Here is a 23,133-nt window from a genome sequence, read left to right as displayed (position 1 = left end):
TCTAATGACATTGCTAAGTTTGGTTTCACCTCTTTATGAGTCACACCTTGATCTCTTACTGGTGAAAATAGGATCTGTTCCCAGTGTAATTTTGATAGGTCCAGATGTTCCATAACTGCAAAACTCTAAGTGTCAGTGTCTGTCCAAGTGATCACCTGCCCACAAGGAGAGATCTCTCTCCTCCTGTTCACCTCCAGCAACATGGCCCTCAGAGAATCTTGATTTCAGTCCTGTGATGGCAATTTGTATTTAATCTCGCCTACAAACAATTCCATAGTTGATTGAATACACCTCCCCTTTAATTGATGTAGTATGACTTTAAGTAGATTTAGCTTTCTGTGGTGCCAGCATTGTATAATCTTGGGCTCCCTGCTGAGATGTACAGCCTTTCAGTTTTTCATCATTATAATAATGAGGCAGTACAAAGTTCTTTGAATCACAATGAATGAATGCACATTAACTGGATTTTGCAATCCAGGCCTCACCCAGCCCTTATCCAACATTCTCGCTTCCCTCCCCCTCCCACTCTCTCCCCACCACCATCTTCCATTGGTTCCACATCTTTGTCACATTTTACTAATACATATGTTCTCTCCATTCTGAAAATACTTCATGGTGGTGATGTAATACAATTTCAATCAGATATGATTGAAAGGAAAAATATTTCACTGGCCTGTAAAACATACTTTCAATTTTTCTCTTTAAGCAAACCATGTGATTTTGTGTTGAGAATATATATCAGTGAAAGCAAAAGATCACTGCTATAGTGGCTAACACAACAGTTTATTTTGGCAATGCAGACATCTCAATGTCCATTTCCCCATAGTATAGTCACTTAAACACAAACATATAAAATAGGAGCAGAAGGAAACATTCAGCCATCCTAGCCTTTTCTACTATTTAATCAAACTCAGTAACCTCTTTCTGCTTTCTCCACAAACTCTTTGATCCTTTTGTGAACATGGTGGCTCAGTCGTTAGCACTGCTATTTCGCAGTGCTAGGGACCTGGGTTCAATTCCTGCCTTGGGTAACTGTCTGTGTGGGTTTCCTTCCGCAATCCAAACATGTGCAGGTCAGGTGAATTGGCCATGCTAAACTGCCCATAGTGTTAGGTGCACTAGTCAGGGGTAAATGTAGGAGAATGGGTCTGGGTGGGTTATTCTTTGGAGGGTCAGTGTGGAATTGTTGGGTCTGTTTCCATATTGTAGGGAATCTAATCTAATTTTAATTCTAAGAACAATATTTAAATCCTTCAAATCATTTAATGCTATAACCTTAATCAATTTCTGTGGCAGAGAATTCCATGGAATTGTTTCACTTCTGGGTGAAAAAATAAATTCTCAAAATAGTGTTTTGTGTGCATGCTGTGAATGTTGCATTTAATGTAAATTAGCAAAGAATATTTTCACATTAGCTGATCAGATACAATTGTATCAAATTTAAAGGCATGCTGGAGCAAATTGTGTCACTATAACACTTTTCCACCTTGGATGAATTTCATTGTTAATCTTTAGATTCTGGACTGCCTGAAATTTCCTCTCCAAGGAGATTCAGATAAATGTAAACTGATTGCTGAATTCAAGGACAGTATTAGTTTACTATTTGTTTTGTTGATTCCAGTTACGAAAAAAGGTCAAAAATCCTTAATGTTCAAAACCAGGCTTTGAACTTTACTAAAATCTGTAAAAACCTAAATCCATTATTAACACATGATAATATCATCACAACAGTTTTCAAAGCATAACACAGATTTTCGTTAACATTTTGTTATACTTGGTCACTTTATATTTATGTTTCAAGGGCAGACACATTGAAACAGTGCACTGCCATATCCTGTACCAGATGTGAGATCTGATCCATGATTTGCAGATCCCTGGAGACCAAATTTACATTATGCAGTTGAGAAGTTGGCACTGAGCACAGGCCAGGCTGTCATCTCTTCCCTCCCACTTGGCAAAAATTGGAGAATGATTTCGCATTTAGCTGATCTCAGGGCACCATTGACCGTCTGTAATCAAATTGCCTGGTTTCCTCTTAGTGCAGGATTATATGTAACATGGGACTGGAAATTGAGGCAAAAAGAGGAAAGTAACTCTTTTAAAAAGTTTAAAATTTTGACTGCAGAATATTACTTTTTAAGCCACTTAAAAATCATAATTTTAATATCTGTGCAATTAAAAACCAGCATTTGTATTGCTCTAATACAATGGCAAACTCTGCAATTTTAGCTGCCTGCATATTGTTCTCTGTTGATTGTGACTGTGTATAAAAGCTACACTATTGCTAACATCAGAGAAATATAATTTCTGCCTGTTCAAAGAACTTTTTCATTTTCCTGTGGGTTGGACAGCTAGGTTCCATATATGCATTCTCACATGGTAAAGCTTATACTGTATATGTTTTCCCTCCTTCCACCTCTACTTTCGAGGTAAGACTACACCACATATTGAGCAACAAACAGAGTCCAGAGGGCTAAAGGATCAAACTTGCCAAAGACATTTGTATTAACACTGATGGTTTTGATATATAATCTTGATCCTCTTTCTCAGGGCAGGCGTTGTTTGTGTTCAGATCGTAGTCAGGTTGTTATGATTTTAATTTAAACTGATTGGCCAAATCAAGGACAGTATTAGTTTTCTATTTTTCTAGGTGACTCCTGTTCAAAAAAGCTGAAATAAAAATCCTTGATGCCTGAAACCAGATTTTGAACTTCCCTAAAATCTATAAAGTCCTATGATAATATAATCATAGTAGTTTTCAAAGCGTAACACAGATTTTCATTAACATTTTTCAAATGTTATGATACTGAACTGTATGTTTGTATAAAAACTGCATGTCATTGCAATCATAAGAAGAAAAGTAATCTATCCAGACATTCAAGAAAATTGAGAATATTTTTTATAATATTTTCTTTGCAACTATAATAGAGAGCAAACAACATCATTAATAGAATTGTAACATAGAAAATGTGCATTTTCCACCTTATAAATTTATAAAAACTCTGCTCAGTCATATTAAACACTGTCTGCCAGTAATTTGCAACTTACTCAATGCATAACAAGTAAAACTCAGTTTTCCCAACTACTCTCTGGATGCCACCTACTTTGCAAAACACAGCAAAAACTGGGCATTTCCTTGATGCGTGCAGAAGACCACACTTTGCACATCGTGCTATATTTGGGTATTCTTGCTATTGTGTAGACTCAGGGCCTATAGGTTTCGCTGACCTGTGAAGATTGGTCCACATTTACAACCCTCCTTCAGTAGCTCTTTTTATCATTCACTCCCATCATGTGGGTGTTGCTGGCTGGACCAGCATTTATTGCCCATCTCTAGATGCTATAAATTTCGGTTTGTCAGCGCCTCTTCTGGAAAGCCCTGTTCTCTGCATCACTGAGTTTTCTATGGATTCTGTTGGCTTCTGATGAATGACATGCATTTTAATTGATGAATACAGATGCTTAATTGATTTTGAACTGGTCTTCTAATGATTTTGTTTTTTGGGGGGATCTTTTAGTGCCTTACATGTTACTCTTAATGTGTTGAGTATCCAAGGTTTGGAGGTGCCAGTGTTAGACTAGCTATTGGAGTGCTGCTCCTTCACCACCTGATGACGGGATAGGGGTGGGAGAAAGGGATAGTCCACCTGATGAAGGAGCAGCGCTCTGAAAACTAGTGCTTCCAAATAAACTTATTGGACTATAACCCGGTGTTGTGTGATTTTTAACTTGAGTATCCAATTTATTATGTAAATTTGAATGACTTTTTTTGCATCAGGATTCCATGATTCTAGAAGGAACCCTGCTGTGTGCCAATGTTGTGGACATTCTGACAATATGCTATTGACTTTCCTTTGCTTGCTGTCATCCTAACAGATACCTTGATCGCTTCACTTTTTCAAGTGAGTTCAACTTGCCACTTAATAAAGATTTGTATTTTTACCATTAAGCTATGCTTTCAGCACTCCCTGGTGCTGTATGAACAAGATATCAAGAACTGTCTGAAGCACTTTAGCATGACTTAAGACTGTGAGACACATGTTCTACCTGTAGATTAACTTGCTTCCTGACTCTTCAAGCATGATACGCTTCATCACATGGCAGGGTACTACCAAAGTGTGAACAAAGGTAGTTAATTCAGCCACACAAACAGAGTTATACAGCATGGAAACACACTTCAATCTAACTAGTCTACGCTGACCACATTCCCAAACTAACCTAGTCCCACTTGCCTGTGTTTGATCCATATCCCTCCAAACCATTCTTTTCACATACCTGTCCAAATGTCTTTTAAATGTTGGAACTGTATCTACATCCACCACTTCCTCTGGCAGTTCTGCTTTGCCATTCAGTAAGTCCATGTCTGATCTGATTTTAACCACAATTCCACATTCATCCATACCCCATTCAGCATCCACTGCTTTTTGAGGAAGGGAATTCCAAATACTCACAATCTTCTGAGAGAAAAACTGCTTTCTCACCTCTGCTTTAAATGGGCAACTCCTTATTTTTAAACAATAACCCCAGTTCCAGATTACTCCATGGCACGGTGGCACAGTGGTCAGCACTGCTGCCTCACAGCATCAGAGACCTGGGTTCAATTCCTGCCTCAGGCAACTCTCTGTGTGGAGTTTGCACATTCTCCCTGTGTCTGCGCAGGTTTCCTCCAGGTGCTCCGGTTTCCTCCCACAGTCCAAAGATGTGCAGGTCCACAGATGTGCAGGTTAGGTGAATTGGCCATGATAAATTGCCTGTAGTGTTAGGTGAAGGGGTAAATGTAGAGGAATAGGTCTGGGTGGGTTGCATTTTGGAGGGTCGGTGTGGACTTGTTGGGCCGAAGGGCCTGTTTCCACACTGTAAGTCATCTAATCTAATCTACTCAATTACAAGAGAAAACATTCTTTCTACATTCACCCAGTCAAGTCCCCTCAGGATTTTATATATTTCAATTAAGTCACCTTTGAGTCTTCTAAACGCCACAGGATACAGGCTTAGCCTGTCTCAATATTCCTAATAAGGCAACATGCTTTTTAAAGGCATTAGTCTGGTAAAACTTCTTTGAACTGCTTCCAATGAATTAAAGTCCTTCTGTAAGTATGGGGACCAATACTGTACATAGTACTCTAGATGTGGCCTGACCAATGCCCTGCATAACTGAAGCAGATTCACTCTTCTCTTGCATTTAATTCCCTTCACAATAAACCATAACGTTCTATTAGCTTTCCTAATTATTTACTATATCAGCAGACTAACCTTCTGTGATTCATGGAGTAGGATACCCAGATCCCTCTGCATCCCGATCTCTGCAAACTCTTATCATTTAGGTGATATATTTTTCATTTATTCTTCCTGCTAAAATGGGCAATTTCACACTTCCATACATTATACTTCATTTGTCAGAACTTTGTCTACTCACTTAACCTCTCTTTCTAACTTTGTAGACTCCTTACATTCTGTTCACAACTCATATCTTTGTATCATCACCAGATTTAGCTACCATACTATCAGTCCCTTCATCCAAATCATTTATAAAGTGTGGAAAGTGTTCAGGCCCCAGAAATAACCCTGTGGCACACCACTTGTCTCTTCCTGCCAGCCTTAAAAAGACCCATTTATTCCTCCCCTCCACTTTCTGTTAGCCAGCCAATCTTCTATCCACACCAATCTTCTATCCTTACACCATGAGCTTTCATTTTCCACAATAACCTTTGATGATTTAATAAATTAATTAACCATGATTTCCCTTTGACAAAATATTGTTTGCTCTGCATGATGACGTTGAACAACTCAAATATTGTATTTCACTAAGAAATGAGTTAGAATTTATCCCATTCCTTGTATTATCATATTCTCAATTATTCAGCACCAAGGAACATGACTGTATAATGGCAATATTACTAGACTAGTAATCTGGAACCCAGATTAAAGCTTTTGAGATCTGAATTCAAATCCCATATGGGAGATGGTGGTATTTAAATTCAGCAAATTAAACTCTGGAATTGAAAGCTAGTCTCAGTCATGGTGATCATGAACTTTTTGTCAATTGAAATAAAAGTCCATCTGGTTCATTGGTGTCCTTTAACTTCTTTCGGGAAGGAAATCTGCCAATCCTACCTGATCCCACTAGTATGTGAATACAGATCCAAAGTAACATGGCTGACTCTTAACTTTGCTCTGAAATGGCTTAGCATCACACTCCATTCAAGGGCAAGTAGAGACGGGAAACATTGCCAGCAATGCCGACATCCCAAGAAAGAATACATAATTTTTCATCCTCTGAAATGAATTTCTCAAATCCAACCTGATACCAGGTCCCTCAATCTGAATATTCACATTAAGAAAGCTTAGGTTCTATCAATGTACTCTATTAAGAGATTATTGCTGAGGAATATAAAATACAATCCCATTAACTTCAAATCATTTTTTACTCTGATGTAGATATAACCAATAATACCTCCTAACTGTTGATTCTGCAGATTCAAAGGAACTTCAGAGTCAATTGTAATCTATTTCAACTTTTAATAAATGATTTACAAATAAAGATACTCTAACACATCAACAAGACAATATTCAAATCATCTCTGTGAAAACTACATCCCAGCCCAGAAACAGTCCTCTGATATTAGGTCACCCAAATAAACTCAATTAGCAACATGTTCAGGTCCTGTTTTAAATTTCACTGTCAATATATAATTGTACCAACATTGACAAATAAAGCATTTTACCATTTATAGCATTAGTTAATTAGTTAAATAGCAATGTATCTCATAATCACAGGCACAATAAGCCAAATGGACTCCTTCTATGCTGTATCATTCTATGATCAGCAGAACGACCCATTAAAGGATAGATTGATAAACTTAATAAAAAGTCCTTTTACATCTCAAAGCAATTCAGAATTAAAATACATACCTGTTAGATAAATATATATCTGTTAGTTTGAGTGTTCATTCTAAGTAGCATACATGGTTATAAACACAAACAACTTGTTCATTTATAAGATACTCAAATAACACCTCTGCCACTGCTTTACCACGTTTTCAATTATCCTTCCTTCTAAATACATACTTCATCTTGCATTCTTTTATTGTTCCTTACATTCAGACAATATTTCAGAGCACTTAACAAGATGGAAGTAACAAATGAAGCAGAGATAGCGCATAGGCAAAGGGGAAATAAAATGGTGAGGTTTGGATGAGCAATCAAGAATTCAGTTGAAGAGGAGTGTTCTGAGAAGGATATAAAAATATGAAGGGAGGTGACCGGGCAGAGAAGCTGGATATATGAGGAATCTGAGTGAATGAGCAATTGCTGACAGTAAAGCAAACAACGAAGAGAGGTCCTGTGTTAAGAGGAGTCGTGGGTGTGCGTCGTGAGATAAAAGGCAAGAGGAAATCATGAAAGAAGTATGGAAAGAGGCGATATTGGAAAGTCCATTCAGTTTACTCTTGTGCAGCTCTGGCCCAAATGTGTTGGGCTTAAATGTCTCTTTATGTGCTATAAATAGCCTTTTTATGTGCTGCAAGTGACTCTACTTCCATGGAGAACCTTAAAACAAGGTTAAGAATTGACATCAGAGAAACCGAGAAACAGTGAAGATTGGAATGAATGGAATGAATGGAAGCATGTTTTGGATGAGGTGAAGCCTATGGAGGGCTGAGGTGATATGTCAAAGTTACATAAGTTAGATGTCGAGATAATAATGACAACTTGAGTCTCTTGGGGAAATTAACTGAAGACACTGATGAAATTGTGGTCATGAAAAAGAGAATTCCTCAACCAGTGAAACGCTTTGGCTCATTTAGATTTCAGTAACAGACACAAAGGGCCTAATCTTCTGGTCTCCAGATCACCAGTGACTGGATAAGGGCTGAAGATGTGCCTTGGGAAAATGTGGAAGCCCTGATGCATGAACATATGTGGGAAATGTTCAGGACATTTAGATAGGCAAATGTTCAGATAGGCAATTCATCTGATTCCTGAGACCCTCCAGAAATTACTCTAACTCTGAGTTAGAGTTGGAGAACTTGGATAGGTCCATGGTGCTTGGTTGAGTAATTAGCCAGAAAATATTAGAAAAATTAAAACCTATGCATCTCTTGGTTAATTACCCCATGAAACCCCCAATCATATGCTTTGCCCTCTCCAATTAACCCACTGAGCTCCCAATGAACCCCCAACGACCCCAATAAACCCCTGAACCAGCCCCAATTCTAGCTCCCCCTCATCAGTTGACTAACACTCTGATCCACCTGAGTACATCTCTGACTCCCAGAGCAACTCCAACCCTCTGAGTAACCCTAACAACGAACCCCACCGATTACTTCCCTGAACACATCCCTCCACACCAGACTATCTACCGTCTATCTGAATACCACTTTGACCTTATCTGATTAACCCCTGACCTTACTACCCTAATGAGCCTCAACTAATGTCTGACTACCTGACTGCCTCCAATAGATATATCCAGCTGACCCCAACCCAATTACCCTCCTGACCGTTAACAAACCATCCTATCGCCATAACCTGACTACCCTCACAATCCAACATGACCAGCCCTCGAACTTAAGTACCCACTACCCAACCCTATTCCTTCTCACCAATCTACCCGGCCTATCTGCTTACTTGTATACGATTTACCCATATTACCCATCCACTCCTTACTCAGTTACTACTCACTCGTCTCACCCATTTACCATCTACAAGATAAGGACAACCCCCAACAAAAGTGAATCTAAAGATTAACCCTTTGATGTTTAAAGGAACTACCATTGCACTGGGGATTACTATTGACAAGAAACTGAACTGGATTAACTACATAAATATTACATCTACAAAAGCAAGGAATCCTGCAGCAAGTAACTCACTTCCTGACTCCCCAGATCCTGTCCACTGAGTACAAGGTACAAGTCCCCTAGTGCAATACTGTCCACTTGCCTGCATAGATGCAACTCCAACAACACAGTGAAAGCTCGAAGCTGTTCAGAACAAAGCAACTCACTTCGTTGGCACCCAATCAATTACCTTTGCGTACCAAATGCACAGCGGCAGCAAGTGTACCATCTACAAATTGCACAGTAACTCAGCAGGATCCTGCAACAGCACCTTCCTAACCTGATACTTCTGCCACCGAGAAAGACAAAGACAGCAGATGGTTGGGAACATCACTACTTACATGTTCCCCCCTAAGTTAGGAACCATCCTGACTTGAAACTATATCATTATAGTTATATAATCAATGCAGGGCGCTTTTCATTTTTGCTCTGTAAACTAAAGAAACATGCTTCTTGCAATATATTGTAATCATTTACATGATGTAATTGCATAGTACTGTGATTTCATACTTTATTTTTCTTTTAATGACTGGCTATAACTATGCGATAAATTGTGATTGTTTTAGTTGCATCATAATCACAAAGTACAAATAACGTTGTCAAAGGATGGTTTGTAGTCATTAATGAGCTATTTTGTTTCCCACAAGATGAGTTGGTGAATAGATTGGGAACAGACCTTGGGAATGCATAATTTCTGCACTGAGATGGGTGTGGTGAGGAATCAGAAAGCAACAATGCCTTTGGTAGAATGCACAACGAAGGCACATAGATGCAAACTGAGCATCCAGTGGCGATAACTATCAAAGAATGACCAAGGAGGCTGAAGACTAATAGTAAGCTAGAGTCAGGTGGAACATATGTGATTTTAACATGGGCAGTCATACTATTGTGAGGAAGGAGCAGATAGATTGGAAGTACTTGATTAAGGAGTTGTCAAAGGGAGTAGCTGCAGAATAATCATCTGTTTCCAGTCTTTGGGAACAAAGCAAGTTCGAAAAAGGCTGGTAATTGGGAACGCCGAAAAATATTTAGGTTGGGTTTCCTCAGGAGGAGGATGACAGATGCTGTTTTAAGAATCTATGCTCCTCAGATGTAGACAAGAGGAATAACTTGATTATGTCATCAAGCATGAACTTGAAGAAATCAAACTGACTACTCAACAGTAGGTACACTGGGCAGCAAAGCAGTGTAAGGCTGTGTAGACAAGATAAGGAGAATGGAGTAGAACAGGAAGGTAAGAGCATCATTAGATTGGGGATTTTGGTAGAGCTTAGAGGTTAGGTGAGTAGGGACAACCTAGAGTAGCAGAAATAGATATTTTAGACGACTTCAACAGATTAATACCAGCCAACAGTGTATGGAAGACACTGCACTGAATATCTTGGTTATTTTTTCACAGAAAATTATTTATCATTCTGAGTAGCCTGTTCACTGTCATTATCCAAATTGTCTCCTGATGTGCCACCGTCCTTTTTGGATTCAGTAGCAGACTCAGAGTAGGCCCCCATATCCAACACTTGCAAGAACTTCAGCTTCTCAAATGCAATTTCTTTTACTCTACTAGTTGTAAGTCTGTTGTCTCTGTGAAATGAAAAGACTGTAGTGAATGTAATGTAAACATAAATTTGCATTTATTCAGCATCTTTAATGACCACTCAATGCGTTTCATAGCCAATGAAGTATTTTAATGTGTTCATCATATTGTAGGATGTCACATCAGCCAAGTCCCACTAATAGCAATGAGATAAATAAACAGATCATCAGTTTTGCATGCACTTCCTCTATTCTTCTTCAGTAAGAATTTTACATCTGCCTGAGAAGGCAGGTAGGGCTGCAGTTTAATATCTCATACAAAATGACACCTTTGAGAGTGTAGTATTCACCATGTTTTATATTGAAGTTTCAATCTATATGATATGCTCAGGTGTCTCAAACAAGGCTTGAATCTGATGTGAGCATGCCTCCAAAAAAAGTGTTTTGCCCCTCTTCTGTAGCGTAAGAAATTGGACATGAATACCATGGTATAGATGGGTTCGCCACATTTGTTACAACTAGCTATTATGCACAAATGTAACTCTCCGAAGGCACATAAGTATTTGCAATAATATTAAGCTATTGGGTTACAATAACAGCATGCTTCCAGTAGAATGCAATGCTTTAAATGATATGAGATAAAATGGAATATGAGACCTTTATAGTCTCAAGTCACACGCTGTGATGCAGTAATGATGTTAAAAGCATGCCTATTAATGGCATCCAGACATAACACTGTAAACTCCACTTTCTAAGTATATATACATTTTGCTCCCATTTTTGTCCTGGACTTGCTACAGTGATCCAACGAAGCTCAATATAAGCTGGATGAACAACATCTCAGCCTTTAGGATGCAATATTGCGTACAACTTTAGAACATGAACTTGACCTACATTTCTCCCTGCTCGCAGACTGCATCTTGTTTATGTCTTGTTGGGTTTGCTCTTAGCAGATGGGACCAATGTTTCCTTGTCATACTTATTTTGTAGACCCTTTAACATAACCATCTCTCCTTTACCGTTAGTATTTCTTTTGTCTTTTGTGCTGGACACCCTCACCATCTGTCTTCTTGTTCTCCCACTCCCTATCAACAGCATAAAAACTACCAGTCCTTTTCAGTTTTGAAGAAGAGACATAACTTGAAACATAAAACATAGAGCAAACAACATAGAACATTTCGGCCCTCGATGTTGTGCTGACTTTTTATCCTACTCTAATCAAATTAACTTACATACCTTTCATTGTGCTATCTTCCATCTACCTATCCAAGAGTCGCTGAAATATCCATAATGTATCTTACTCTACTACCACTGCTGGCAGTGCATTGCATGCACCCATCACTCTCTGACATCTCCCCTAAACCTTCCCCCATTCACCTTAAAATTTCCACCCTGGGAAAATGTTTCTGGCTATCCACTCTACCTATGCCTCACCTCATCTTATGCACCTCTATCAAGTCATCTGTCATCCTTCTGCCCTCCAATGATAAAAACCCTAGTTCCCTCAACCTTACTTCATAAAACATGCCCTACAGTCCAGACCGCATCCTGGTAAATCTCCTCTGCACACTCTTTAAAGTTTCCACATCCCTCCCATAATGAGGCGACCAGAACTTAACACAATATTCCAAATGTGGTCTAACCAGGGCTCTATAGAGCTGCAGCATAACATTTTGGCTCTTAAACTCAATCCCTCTGCTAATGAAAGCCTACACACCATATGCCTTCTTAACAACTCTCTCAACTTAGTTGGAAACTTTGAGAGATCTATGGACATGGGCTCCAAGATCCTTCTGTTCCTGCATACTGCCAAGAATCCTGCCTTTAACCCCCTGTATTCTACATTCAAACTTAACCTTCAAAAATGAATCACTTCACACTTTTCCAGGTTGAACTCCATCTGCCCTCTATCAGCCCAGTTCTGCATCCCGTCAATGCCCCATTGCAACCTACAATAGCCCTCCACACTATCCACTACTTCACCAACCTTCGTGTCATCGAAACATTAACTTTGCTTCTCTCTCTCCACAAATATTGTAAGACCTGCTGAGTTTCTCTGGCATTTTCTGTTTTTAAATATTTTGGGAATTGTTATTTTGAAATGGCTTCACTTCTGAATATCACTATTGGCTTGGTTTTTGTCTCTTCAGAGATACACAGTTATGCACCAGTGAATTTACTGTTTTCATTGACAGTTCTCCACATTAACAATGTTTTCCTTCCAACTTTGCTCACTGCTTGACTGGCTGGGATGTTCAAATTCGTTGGAGTTTTATCCATGCTCCCAAGACAAGACAATTTTTTTCTTTCTTCTTTAGTGAACGTTGGACTATAAACTGCTGAAATGCAATAAGCCTATCTACAGGCTTTGATGGGAGAAAATGTAAAACCTTCATCTGTCACAATGCAAAATTGTTTTTCTGCATAAACCTGTACAATCCCCGGGGTGGCTTTGAAATCTGTCTGTTAATGGATAAATTTAATGCCTAATTTTCTAACTTGTTTCAGGATGAGGATTTGAATAGATCCACAAGAATTCTGGGGATTTCCATTGATGTATTTTACAATTTTGGTTTCCAAATGCAATTACTATTGCTAAGCTTTCCACTGTTTCACATTTATTCTTAGGAACTTCCTAAATTTTGTAGATTAAGTCTCCAGCCTTGATTGCTCTTCTCCCATATGTTAAATTATCTCGCGAATGCAAAATTATTTGTCTGTTCTGAAATCCTCATGGCTTTAAATTAGAAATGCAGAATCTTAAAACAGGATATGCTGTAAGAAACTCAGCAGGCTCTGACATCAAATTTTGACACTGTCTCTGTCTCTACATAGGTTCTGCCTAAATTGATGACATTTTTCTAGCATTTTTTTTACTCTGAGTTTGAAGTGGACTGTGCATCTGCTGATCCTTCATGATACGTGTCATAATTCTAACAAGGTCAGCTGGGTGGACCTCAGAGAATATGAGTTCCCTGATTGGGGTTCTTAATCTGGTCCAACCAACGAGCCCTGGCAGACAGCTATAAACAGGAGTGTCAGAGATTCTGTTCACTTTGGCTTTGAGAAAACTGGATCAGTGTCAAGGATTTTCCATGTGTAAGTAAAGAGTGACTTGGTGACAGGATACTGGCCTCTGTGCAATTATTTCAGTGCTATTGAGAGGAAAGCATGCTCTAGAAAAAATTAGCTTGCAATAGTCCATTTTGAGTTGGAGTAAACATTTCTGGAATCATGTCATTATTTAGGCAGCTTGACTCGTTTGATCTGCTGTTGAAGACTAGGCCCAGTATGTGGAAATAACACATTTCTTTTCAGGCCAATGACATGAAAAGCAAGGAGAAATTCTCCCGACAGCTTGTAGCCCCACAACCTTTTCAGTTATTTGGACCCTAACTTTCCTTGAGGCGTCAGATACTAAAACCTTTCAAGAACAACAGATTTTTGAAAGGGAGAGGAAAAGACAAAGGAAGCATATGGTGAGGTCAGTGCAGGAGAGATGGAGAGAAAGAAACCCACATTGCTAACTGACAGAGCAGTGAACCTGCGCAGTTACTGCCTTTGCTGTTTGAATTCATGTATTGTTGGACATCAGAGTGCATCTAGGAAAATGAACAAACACCGAAATTATATAAGAGACCTAAGGAGCAACTTTTTCATGCAGAGGGTGATACGTGTATGGAATGAGCTGCCAGAGGAAGTGGTGGAGGATAGTACAATTGCAACATTTAAAAGGCATCTAGATAGGTATATGAATAGGAAGAATTTGGAGGGATATGGGCTGGGTGCTGGCAGGTGGGAGTAGATTGGGTTGGGATATCTGGTCGGCATGGACGAGTTGGACTGAAGGGTCTGTTTCTGTGCTATACATCTCTACGACTCTAACTGATGGATTTAGTTAAGAAATATTATGTCCCTGAGCCTCCTGTAATTCTGAAATGCAATCGGTTTTACTCGACAATTCGAGAACCAGGGAAACCCAAGTCAGGATTTTTGATTAGGTCAAGATGCATGACAGTGGCATGTGACTTTAGTTTACCCTTAAAGAGATGCTGAGAGACGGTTTGATAAGTGGGATTAATCAAGTAACCATGCAAAAGTGCTTACTAGCTGAAGCCCAACTGGACTTTAAACAGGCACTGCAACTGGCTTTGTCATTAGAGAATGTGGCAAGTGGTGCATATGATTTGCAGGGTATTCCTATTGAAGTGAACATCCTCGCCAGGCCAACAGAACTTGGGGAACACCACTTGAGTGAAGGCAATTGCATACTCGCGTTCAGGACATATTCTGTACTGAGGGACCCTCGGTCAGGCCACAGAAAAACCCCAAAACAAAGCCAAGCCTCAGTCAGACAGTTAAAGTTGCTGCCAGTATGCACCCTCAAGACAGCAAAACAGTCCCACTGGATCGAAATTGAGTTACAGAACTCACAGACCATTATCCAGGAGAGTTGCACACCCTGGAAAGCCCAACTACATCTAGTTTAGAGCAGCTAAATTGCTATAGCAATGTCCAAATCAGAACCAATCAAAATATGCATCTAGTTAAATGGTTCTTAACAGAGGCCAATACAGTGATCATAGAACTAATCTTCAGCAAAATTCAGTCTAGACTCTAACCCTTATGTTTGCACAAGACCTCTGCTAACCTGAGAATTATACTGGAGAACTTTTACAGATTAAGGGTACAACTTTGGTTCCAGTCTCTCATGAGAAGCAGCTGGTTTAGTTACCACTGATTGTAGTAAAAGGCTCAGGCCCAAGCTTGATGGGGTAAAATTGGTTGAGAAAAAAATCACCTAGATTGGCTCAACATTTTTTGGAAACTGTTGCCTGAGTGAAGTCCTAATTAAATACCTGAAAGTTTTTCAGGAAGGTCTAGGGACTATCAAAGGAGCCAAGGCCATCTTGCATGTTGACCAGGAAGCAATTCCAGGATTCTGCACCACCTGCCATTTGCCTTATTTTCTCCCCAGAGTATTCGGGATTGAAAAGGTTCAAATGATTTCATATCACAGTGCACTGAACTGTCAGAAGGCACAGTTATAGAAAGCAAAACCGCTACCTATTCATGAACATATTTTCTTCATTAAAGTGAGCATTGCCAAGGGATCTATTCTTCTTTGATAATAAGCACCTACAATGGTGTTCATAATTAACTTACCTGAGAAAAATTCCTTTGATGTTTGGTGTGGATTCAAAAGCATTCTCTGAGATGACAGAAATCTGGTTGTTCTGGAGGTAAATATATTCAAGAGACTCTGGCAGATCAGTAGGGACATAGGAAAGCTGATTGCCTGACAGATCCAAAAGCTGAAAACAGAAACAACTAATTAAAGCTGAAATACTTGTCCATTTTACATAAAGGCGCTTTGTTTTTTTAAAATAACACATACAATAATTCAAATTATTTTAATGCCTTCAAGTTAATATTATAAGCTTATAATCAATTTTCATTTAGCTGAATAAATTGACCCTTACAGCTATAAGTGACTCAAAGATACATCATGAAATATGATTCAAAGAATATAACTTCCTGTGTTGTGATCATCCCATCCAATAATTTCTTCTTGCTCCTAAAACTTATTCTGTTGCAGCTCAAACCAATTCATGCAACACTGCCAAGACCTTCCATAGTGTTCTAATGATCTATTCACAACTGAGTGAAAGATTGCCAACTGAAATCTTTCTGTCCCCCAATTTATTAGTTTTCAGTAATGTTAGCTGTTATCATATTAGTAATGAGAAGATACAGTAATTCTCATCATTTCTAGCATTTGAGACAACTGCCTAGAAATGTGACTTTTTTTTGGATGCCAACTGGCAGCTAAGGCAGGAACTTAAGTGATTTTGGATGCCCATTTCTGAACTGACACAATACCAGAGTCATAAAAGAACAGGTAACCAATTAACTGACTAGTTAACAAATGCTCTGTTGTCAGCACTTTTCATGAACAAGAGCAATATTACTGTATCATTTTTTTGTGAGCATTATAAGCTAGTATTACCAGGGTTACAGTAGCACTGTGATTATATCACTAGACTGTTAATGAGAATCCTGTGCTAAAGATCTGGTAATATGAATTCAAACCCTATATGGCAGCTAAGAAATTTACATTCAATGAATGAAATAGATATGGAATAAAAACTGCATCAGTAATCATGACCATGAAACTACCAGTGTGTCCTACAATCTTAAAAGGTTCACTAATGTCTTTCAAAGAAAAATGGCCAAGGGCAATTAGGAATGGTCAATAGATGCTGGCTTTGCCAATCCTATAAATGAATAAAAGCATGATGGTCAGCAGTTTACAAATTTAATATTACAATATTTCTTCAGAAGTATGTTTCTATAATAATATTGTCCTTTTGCAATTTTCAACTGCTTTGTTTTAAAAATATATGAAAATTTAACACCAATGGTTTCCTTGAATTTTCTCCACTCCTTCACTGGAAATGTTTATTGCCATTTCATGAAGACCAGCTGCCTTCTCTTAACATATCAAACTGTAGTTGTACCATTTGTATAGTAAAGATGTGTCATGCAAAAAGTTAGATGAGAATAAGGACTTAAGTACAAAAGAACTGGAAGCAAGAATTGGTCTTCCACCACTTAAGACCATAAGACATTGGAGCAGAAATTAGGCCATTCAGCCCATTAATTTTGCTCTGTCATTCAAACATGGCTGATAAGTTTCTCAACTCCATTCTCCATCGTAACCCTCGATCCCCTTGACAATCAAGAACCTATCTATCCCCTTTTTAAATATACTAAATGACCTGGCCTCCCCAGCATGCTGTAGTAGTGAATTCCATAGATTGACCACTCTCTGGCTGAAGACGTTTCTCGTTACCTCCGTTCTAAAAGATCTTCCCTTTACTCTAAGGCTGTGCCCTCGGGTCCTAGCCTCTCCTACAGATGGATACATTTTCCCAACATCCATTCTGCCCAGGCCATTCAGTAGACTGTAAGCTTCATTTCCCCTCATCCTTCTAAACTCCATCACGTGCAGGCCCAGAATCCTCAAACGTTCCTCATATGTTAAGCTTGTCATCCCTGGGGCCATTCTTGTGAGCCTCGTCTGAACACCCTCCAGGGCCAATACATTTCTTCCTGAGATATGGGGCCCAAAACTGCACAAAATAATCTACATGCAGTCTGACGAGAGCCTTGTAGAGCCTCAAAAGTGCATCCCTGCTTTTATATTCAAGTCCTCTCAAAACTAATAAAATTACAGATGATCTTTAACCTCAAATCTACTTTTTTTGCTTGAGTCCCATATTCATTAGATCAGAATATAAAAATCTATCCTCTTCACTCTAGAATATACTCAATGACTGACAAGCCATAATCCTCGGAGATGTAGAATTTCAAGGATTTTCAATCCACTGAATGATAGAAGTCCCTGTTTCAGCCCAAAATGGTTGCCCCTTTATCCTGAGACTATGTCCCCCCAGTTCTAGACTCTAGTCAGTAGGAAGAAGACTTCCTTATTCTTTACATCAACCACTTCAACAAAACATTCTATGTTTTTTGTTAATTGCTTTCCTTAACTGTATGTTATGTGTTTCGGGCAGAAGGACTTCCCAAATCATTCTGAACACTAATATTTGTTAATTCCTCACCATTTAAGAAGTCTTCAGTCTTTCCATTCCTCCTCATAAAGTAAATTTCCTGTAATTTTGTGTGGTGTATTTCATCTATCACCTGCTTTACCCACTCAACTTGCGTATATCTCTTTGTAGATGCCGTACTGGATTTCTGGCACCTGTCAGCTGCCTAACATGGGGATGCTGTTGGGGCTTCAGTCCACACACATTGGTATGGCACCTGCTAATGTAATATGCTGAGATTTACCATTCTGCCTGGTTGCCTCTAGGTTAGCTGTCCCATTAGGAATGGTGGGCACCACAATCAGATGGACTACAGCATAAAGTGGCCAGCAGCTCCACTGAGAGATGTGGGCACTGCTGAGACAAAGGGATGATTGTGTGGGCATCTCATGAAATAAGTACTCTCACAAGACTTCTGCAAATTTGAAAATGAAAGACCCCACGGTTGCATGAAGTAGGAACTTTCAATAGGATTGGTTTTGGCCATAGTTACCTAATGCCTTCAGAAATTTTAAATATATCACAGCCACAGATTTCTGAGTTCCTGTCATCAGTTTGTTAATATTGGATTCCAGCAATTTTGATTGATGTCAGGCTAACTACCTAGAGACAGCCAATTTCTGTCTCCTTCCAGTCTTGAATAAAGCATGCTATCTTGGGTCATTTCCAATCACCTGCAATCGTTGCACATCTAGGAAATTTTACAAGAATAAAACCAGTGGTTCCACGAACCCCAACTCACTTCCTTTAAATCCTTAGCAAGTAGGTTGCCAGGTCCAGGCACTTTGTCAGCTTTCTCCCCTTTTAATTTCTCCAGAACTGCTTCTTAACTACCATTAATATTTATATTTTGTGTGTTTGCCAACGTGAGGAGAGATACAAATTGCAGAACATTCTTCATCCCCGAACAATGTGAGGCTATGGAACAAAATGTGGGAGAATTCTGTGAGAAGTTGAGCGAGGCCCCTCTCATTGTCAAGACTAACAAGTTGCTTTGTCCAGTTAAATTCTGGACATTGAGACTAGATCCTTGCTATGGAGTGGTGAGACTCCTATAAAAGGGGATTGCCAATCATTATCACCTTCATTATTACTTAGTCTTGCATCATTAATATGCACTCTCCTATTCTACCCAGGATGGGATAGAAACTGGATGTCGAGAATACCCAACACAAAAGTGGGAGTGGCTGACTCTAGCTCAATGCTTGTTTCTTCGGATCTTTGTCTTGGACACCTGGCAACAAAATCTCAGGACACACTCATGGGCAGTGGTTGCATGCATCCCACATCCATTGACTCCGGCATCTGACATATGCCAACTTCTCCACATCTGTCTCCAATCCACTTACGGTACACTACCCCACTCTCTTGCTGCACTTGGCATCTATCATTGGAATTCTTTTGGAGGATACAGTATGTGCAGGGACAGACATTCAGCTCTTGAACTGGACCAGGCTGCAACTCAGGGCTGCTTGCTTGCTCTCTTTGCATTCACTTGTTTGGCATTTACCTGCTTCCTTGCATTGCCTATTCACAACTTGACACCTCAGCTACACTTTAAAGACTTCCAGTATTCCTGTCTCGCCTTGCAAGTTAGTACTTACACAAAGCTAGGCAGCATTTCTTGCTGGTCAGCAATGATCAGTTAATTTTATTTTATTCATTCACTGGTTAGGTCAGCATTTATTGCCCTTTCATAAGAATGGGTCTGGAGTCACATGTAAGCCAGTCAAGGTTAGGATGACAGTTTCCTTCCAAAGGATATTAGTGAACTGGATGGGTTTTTCCAACAATTGAATCCTGGTCATCATTAGATTCTTATATTGAATTTAAATTTCACTATCTCCTGTGGAGAGATTTGAAACCAGGTCCCCAGAACATTACCTGGGTCCACGAATTAACAGTCCAGAGGTAATACTACTAGACTTGTTTATTAGACTTGTTTATTTATGCACAGCTTTAAATCAATCTCATATCTACAGCATGTGCCAGCCGTGGCAAACACAACACATGTGCTGCAGCGAACAGCTATGTCTCAAGTTCCAAAGGGAATAGTCCTTTGTGGAGTTTTTATTTCTCAATGAAATGTGGATTCATTGAGAATTATTAAATATTTCTTGTAAGTGTTAATTGTGCCCTTCACAAATTGCTGGTTGGTTGGAGTCCCTACCAATACAGTATTTAAAAAGTAGTTAAATTCAGCAACCCTGTGATATGAATTGCATTTAGATCTCTGTTATTTCTGTGGAAGACCAAGAAAATCCTACTTCATGCCAAGTGAAGTTCTCAGAGTCCACAGACCAGAGAAAAAATTTCTATGTTTAGGATCACTCCTGACTTCTGTTTGAAAGTATAATTTATAAACATACTCCTTATTAATGAATGGTCAGCCAATGTTCACTGTGTAGGCTCACTCATGCAGAACAGCAACATAGACAGCAACATGAGCAAACATTTCCAGAAAAGACAAGGAGCTATTACATTGGGTCATGAATAGGAAACTGTTATTCATTTCATGTCCCCAATTTGTTCTGATGTTAATCTCTTACCTGTAGATTAGTCAATTGTTTCCATGCCCCTGGATATATTGAGTTCAGTTTGAGTTTGTTATTACTCAAGAAGAGTTCCTTTAGCTTTGTCATTCCTGAAAGTGAGCCATCGGGAATTGAATTTATTTCATTTTCCTTCAACCTCAATACATGCAAATTCTTTGGTAGACCACTGGGCACTACATTTAGATTATTTCCAGAGAAATCCAAAGATTCAAGCAGCCTCATTTTCCGGAATGCCTCTGGGTGGATTTTAGGACTTGTTAGTTTATTGTAACTCAGATTGAGCTCTACCAAAAAGTATGAGTAAGCGAAATCATTTCTGGAAATTTCTGTGATCTGATTATGGAGAAGCATTAATGTCTTCACCCGGCGTGGTAAGCCACTTGGAATTCTTTCCAGCATATTATTGTAGAGATGAAAGGTATGAAGTTTTTTAAGCCCCTTGAATGCAAGTGGATGAATTGCTTTTGCCTTTATCTTGTTGTTATGAAGCAAGAGGTATTCAAGGTTTTTTATCTGCGTCAGCCAGCTACCAGGTATTGATTTAATAGCATTTTTTTCCAAATGTAAGAGGACAATATTCCGAGGTAACCCTCTGGGTATTTGTGTCAGATTGTTACTTGACAAGTCCAGGTATTCCAAGCTTGACAGTTTCCTTAATTCAAGAAGAGCAGATGTCATGTAAAATTAAGGAATAATTTACAATTTACTAAGTACTCTAAAACTGCCTGATAGTTAGTGTTCTTCCAATACAATTATTTTAATTTATGTGTAAAATTGAATGTTATTTAAGTCTACATACTATCCTTCTTAGGTGAGTTTCAGCCATTCTTCACTTGCCTTGGTATAGGTTATGCCTCAAGAATTGCAGGATTTGAGACTGGAATAAAGGTATCTTTGTAAAGTTATACAGAACTTTGGTGTATATTGAGAACAGTTTTGATTCCCTTATCTAAGGAGGAACATATTTGCCATAGACAAAATGCAAATAAGGATCACCAGATTTATTTCTGGAATGGTGAGGCTGTCTTCTAAGGACAGATTGAGAAGACTGGGTCTGTATTCTTTAGAGCTTAGAAGAATGACAGCTATCACATTGAAACAAACAGAATTCTTATAGAGATTGAAGATGCAGGAAGAAATTCAACCTTGATGAGGGATCTAGAACCAGGGAACAGTCTCAGCATAAGAGGTAAGCCATTTAGGACTGAAATGTAGAAGAATTTTTTACTTAAAAAGAATGGTAAATCTTTGGAATTTTCTATCCCAGAGGGCTGTGGAAGCTCAGTCATTGAGTATGTTTAATGTAGAGAACTATAGGTATCAAAATACTAAAGGCATCAAAGGACATGGGATAGTGCAGGAAAAAGGTATTGACATAAATGATCAGATCTGGACTACTCAAATAGCAGAGAAGACTTGAGGGGCCAAATAGCCATTAATTCACCTATTTTCTAAGTCGTATGACTTGTGATTTAAGAATGATCAATAGTTTATGGATAGAAGTCTAATGACAATTGTACTAACTAAGAGGCCTACTGTCAGTAATATAATTCAATATTGAGTCCCATTCACATATCACCTTTATGCTTGTTAAGCAACATTGCCTTCTGGTATGGCAATGATTTTAAATTTTTCATTATTTTTACAAATTCCTTAATGGCTGCTTTCCTCCCAGCTCACAACTTCCTCCAGTCCTATGATTTTCCAAAGTCTTGGGCTTCTCCAAATCTGGCATCTCATATATCCCAGTTTTCATTGCTTTACTATTGCTATTTGCTATGACCCTGAAAGGTAAAATGCCCTTTCCAACTCTCTCTACTTCTTTCTTTCTTTAGGGCACGTCTTGTAAGTTACCTCTTTGACTAAGTTTTTTAGTCAGTTCTAACTTCAATTGCATTGTTTAGTATCAAACTTTTTTGTTTGATAGTGTCCCATAAAGCTCTGTAAGTTCTTATTGAGTTAAAGGTGCTATTAAAGATACAAATGAAGTGTTTTGTTTTCAGGAGTTCAAATCCTATTGTGGTAAGTTGTGAAACAGCATTGAATAAATCTAATATTGTTTTGGCTGGCAGTAAGGAAAGTGACCATGCAAGCTGTCCAAGAATGCATTTTTTAAAACAACATCTGCTGCACAGCCTTCCCACTTTGGTACCTGGGTTGAAATCAGCATTTTAATTTTTTACATGAAATAAACTAGCTACTTCAGTAACATATTAAACTTATAATATAAACTATCCCACCTAGAACTTCAACAAAATTAGGTGGTGTGTAATAAATGGAACGTTTCATACTAGTGCTCTGTGAGGCATACACATTTAGGGTTAAATGGGCAGAGAAATGCTTTGTTTAAAGCTGCCTTTGTCTGATCTGGGTTGGGAACAAATGAAAATTGAGTTTTGTACAGAAAATATTTTGTGGAGGATGTGAAGATGTAACAATGACGAGGTCAATAAGATTGTTACTTTTTCGAACTTTGTGTTTAATTTAAGGGGGGTATGCATCCTGTTCTGCACTCTGAAACCAAAAGAGAAAATGCTGGAAAATCTCAGCTTTGACAAAGGGTAGTTAGACTTGAAACGTCAGCTCTTTTCTCTC

General features: G+C 38.8%; 1 protein-coding gene across 4 annotated transcripts in view; it reads right to left on the bottom strand.

Moving 5' to 3' along the window:
• Window positions 1-10,097: 10,097 nt before the first annotated feature.
• podn (podocan) overlaps window positions 10,098-23,133 on the bottom strand; it is a 42,243-nt gene continuing 29,207 nt past the window's right edge. For all 4 annotated transcript variants that reach the window (XM_043700147.1, XM_043700150.1, XM_043700145.1 and 1 more), the window contains 3 exons: window positions 20,533-21,190; window positions 15,534-15,682; window positions 10,098-10,415 (listed from right to left, as the gene is read on the bottom strand). In XM_043700147.1, the coding sequence (XP_043556082.1) occupies window positions 10,238-10,415; window positions 15,534-15,682; window positions 20,533-21,190 (985 nt within the window). In that variant the 3' untranslated portion in view covers window positions 10,098-10,237. The remainder of the gene's footprint in view (window positions 10,416-15,533; window positions 15,683-20,532; window positions 21,191-23,133) is intronic.

This window comes from Chiloscyllium plagiosum, chromosome 11, assembly GCF_004010195.1.
Source record: "Chiloscyllium plagiosum isolate BGI_BamShark_2017 chromosome 11, ASM401019v2, whole genome shotgun sequence".
Taxonomy (NCBI): domain Eukaryota; kingdom Metazoa; phylum Chordata; class Chondrichthyes; order Orectolobiformes; family Hemiscylliidae; genus Chiloscyllium; species Chiloscyllium plagiosum.
The sequence above is the reverse complement of the archived record's forward strand: the minus strand, read 5'-3'. Positions and strand labels throughout refer to the sequence as shown.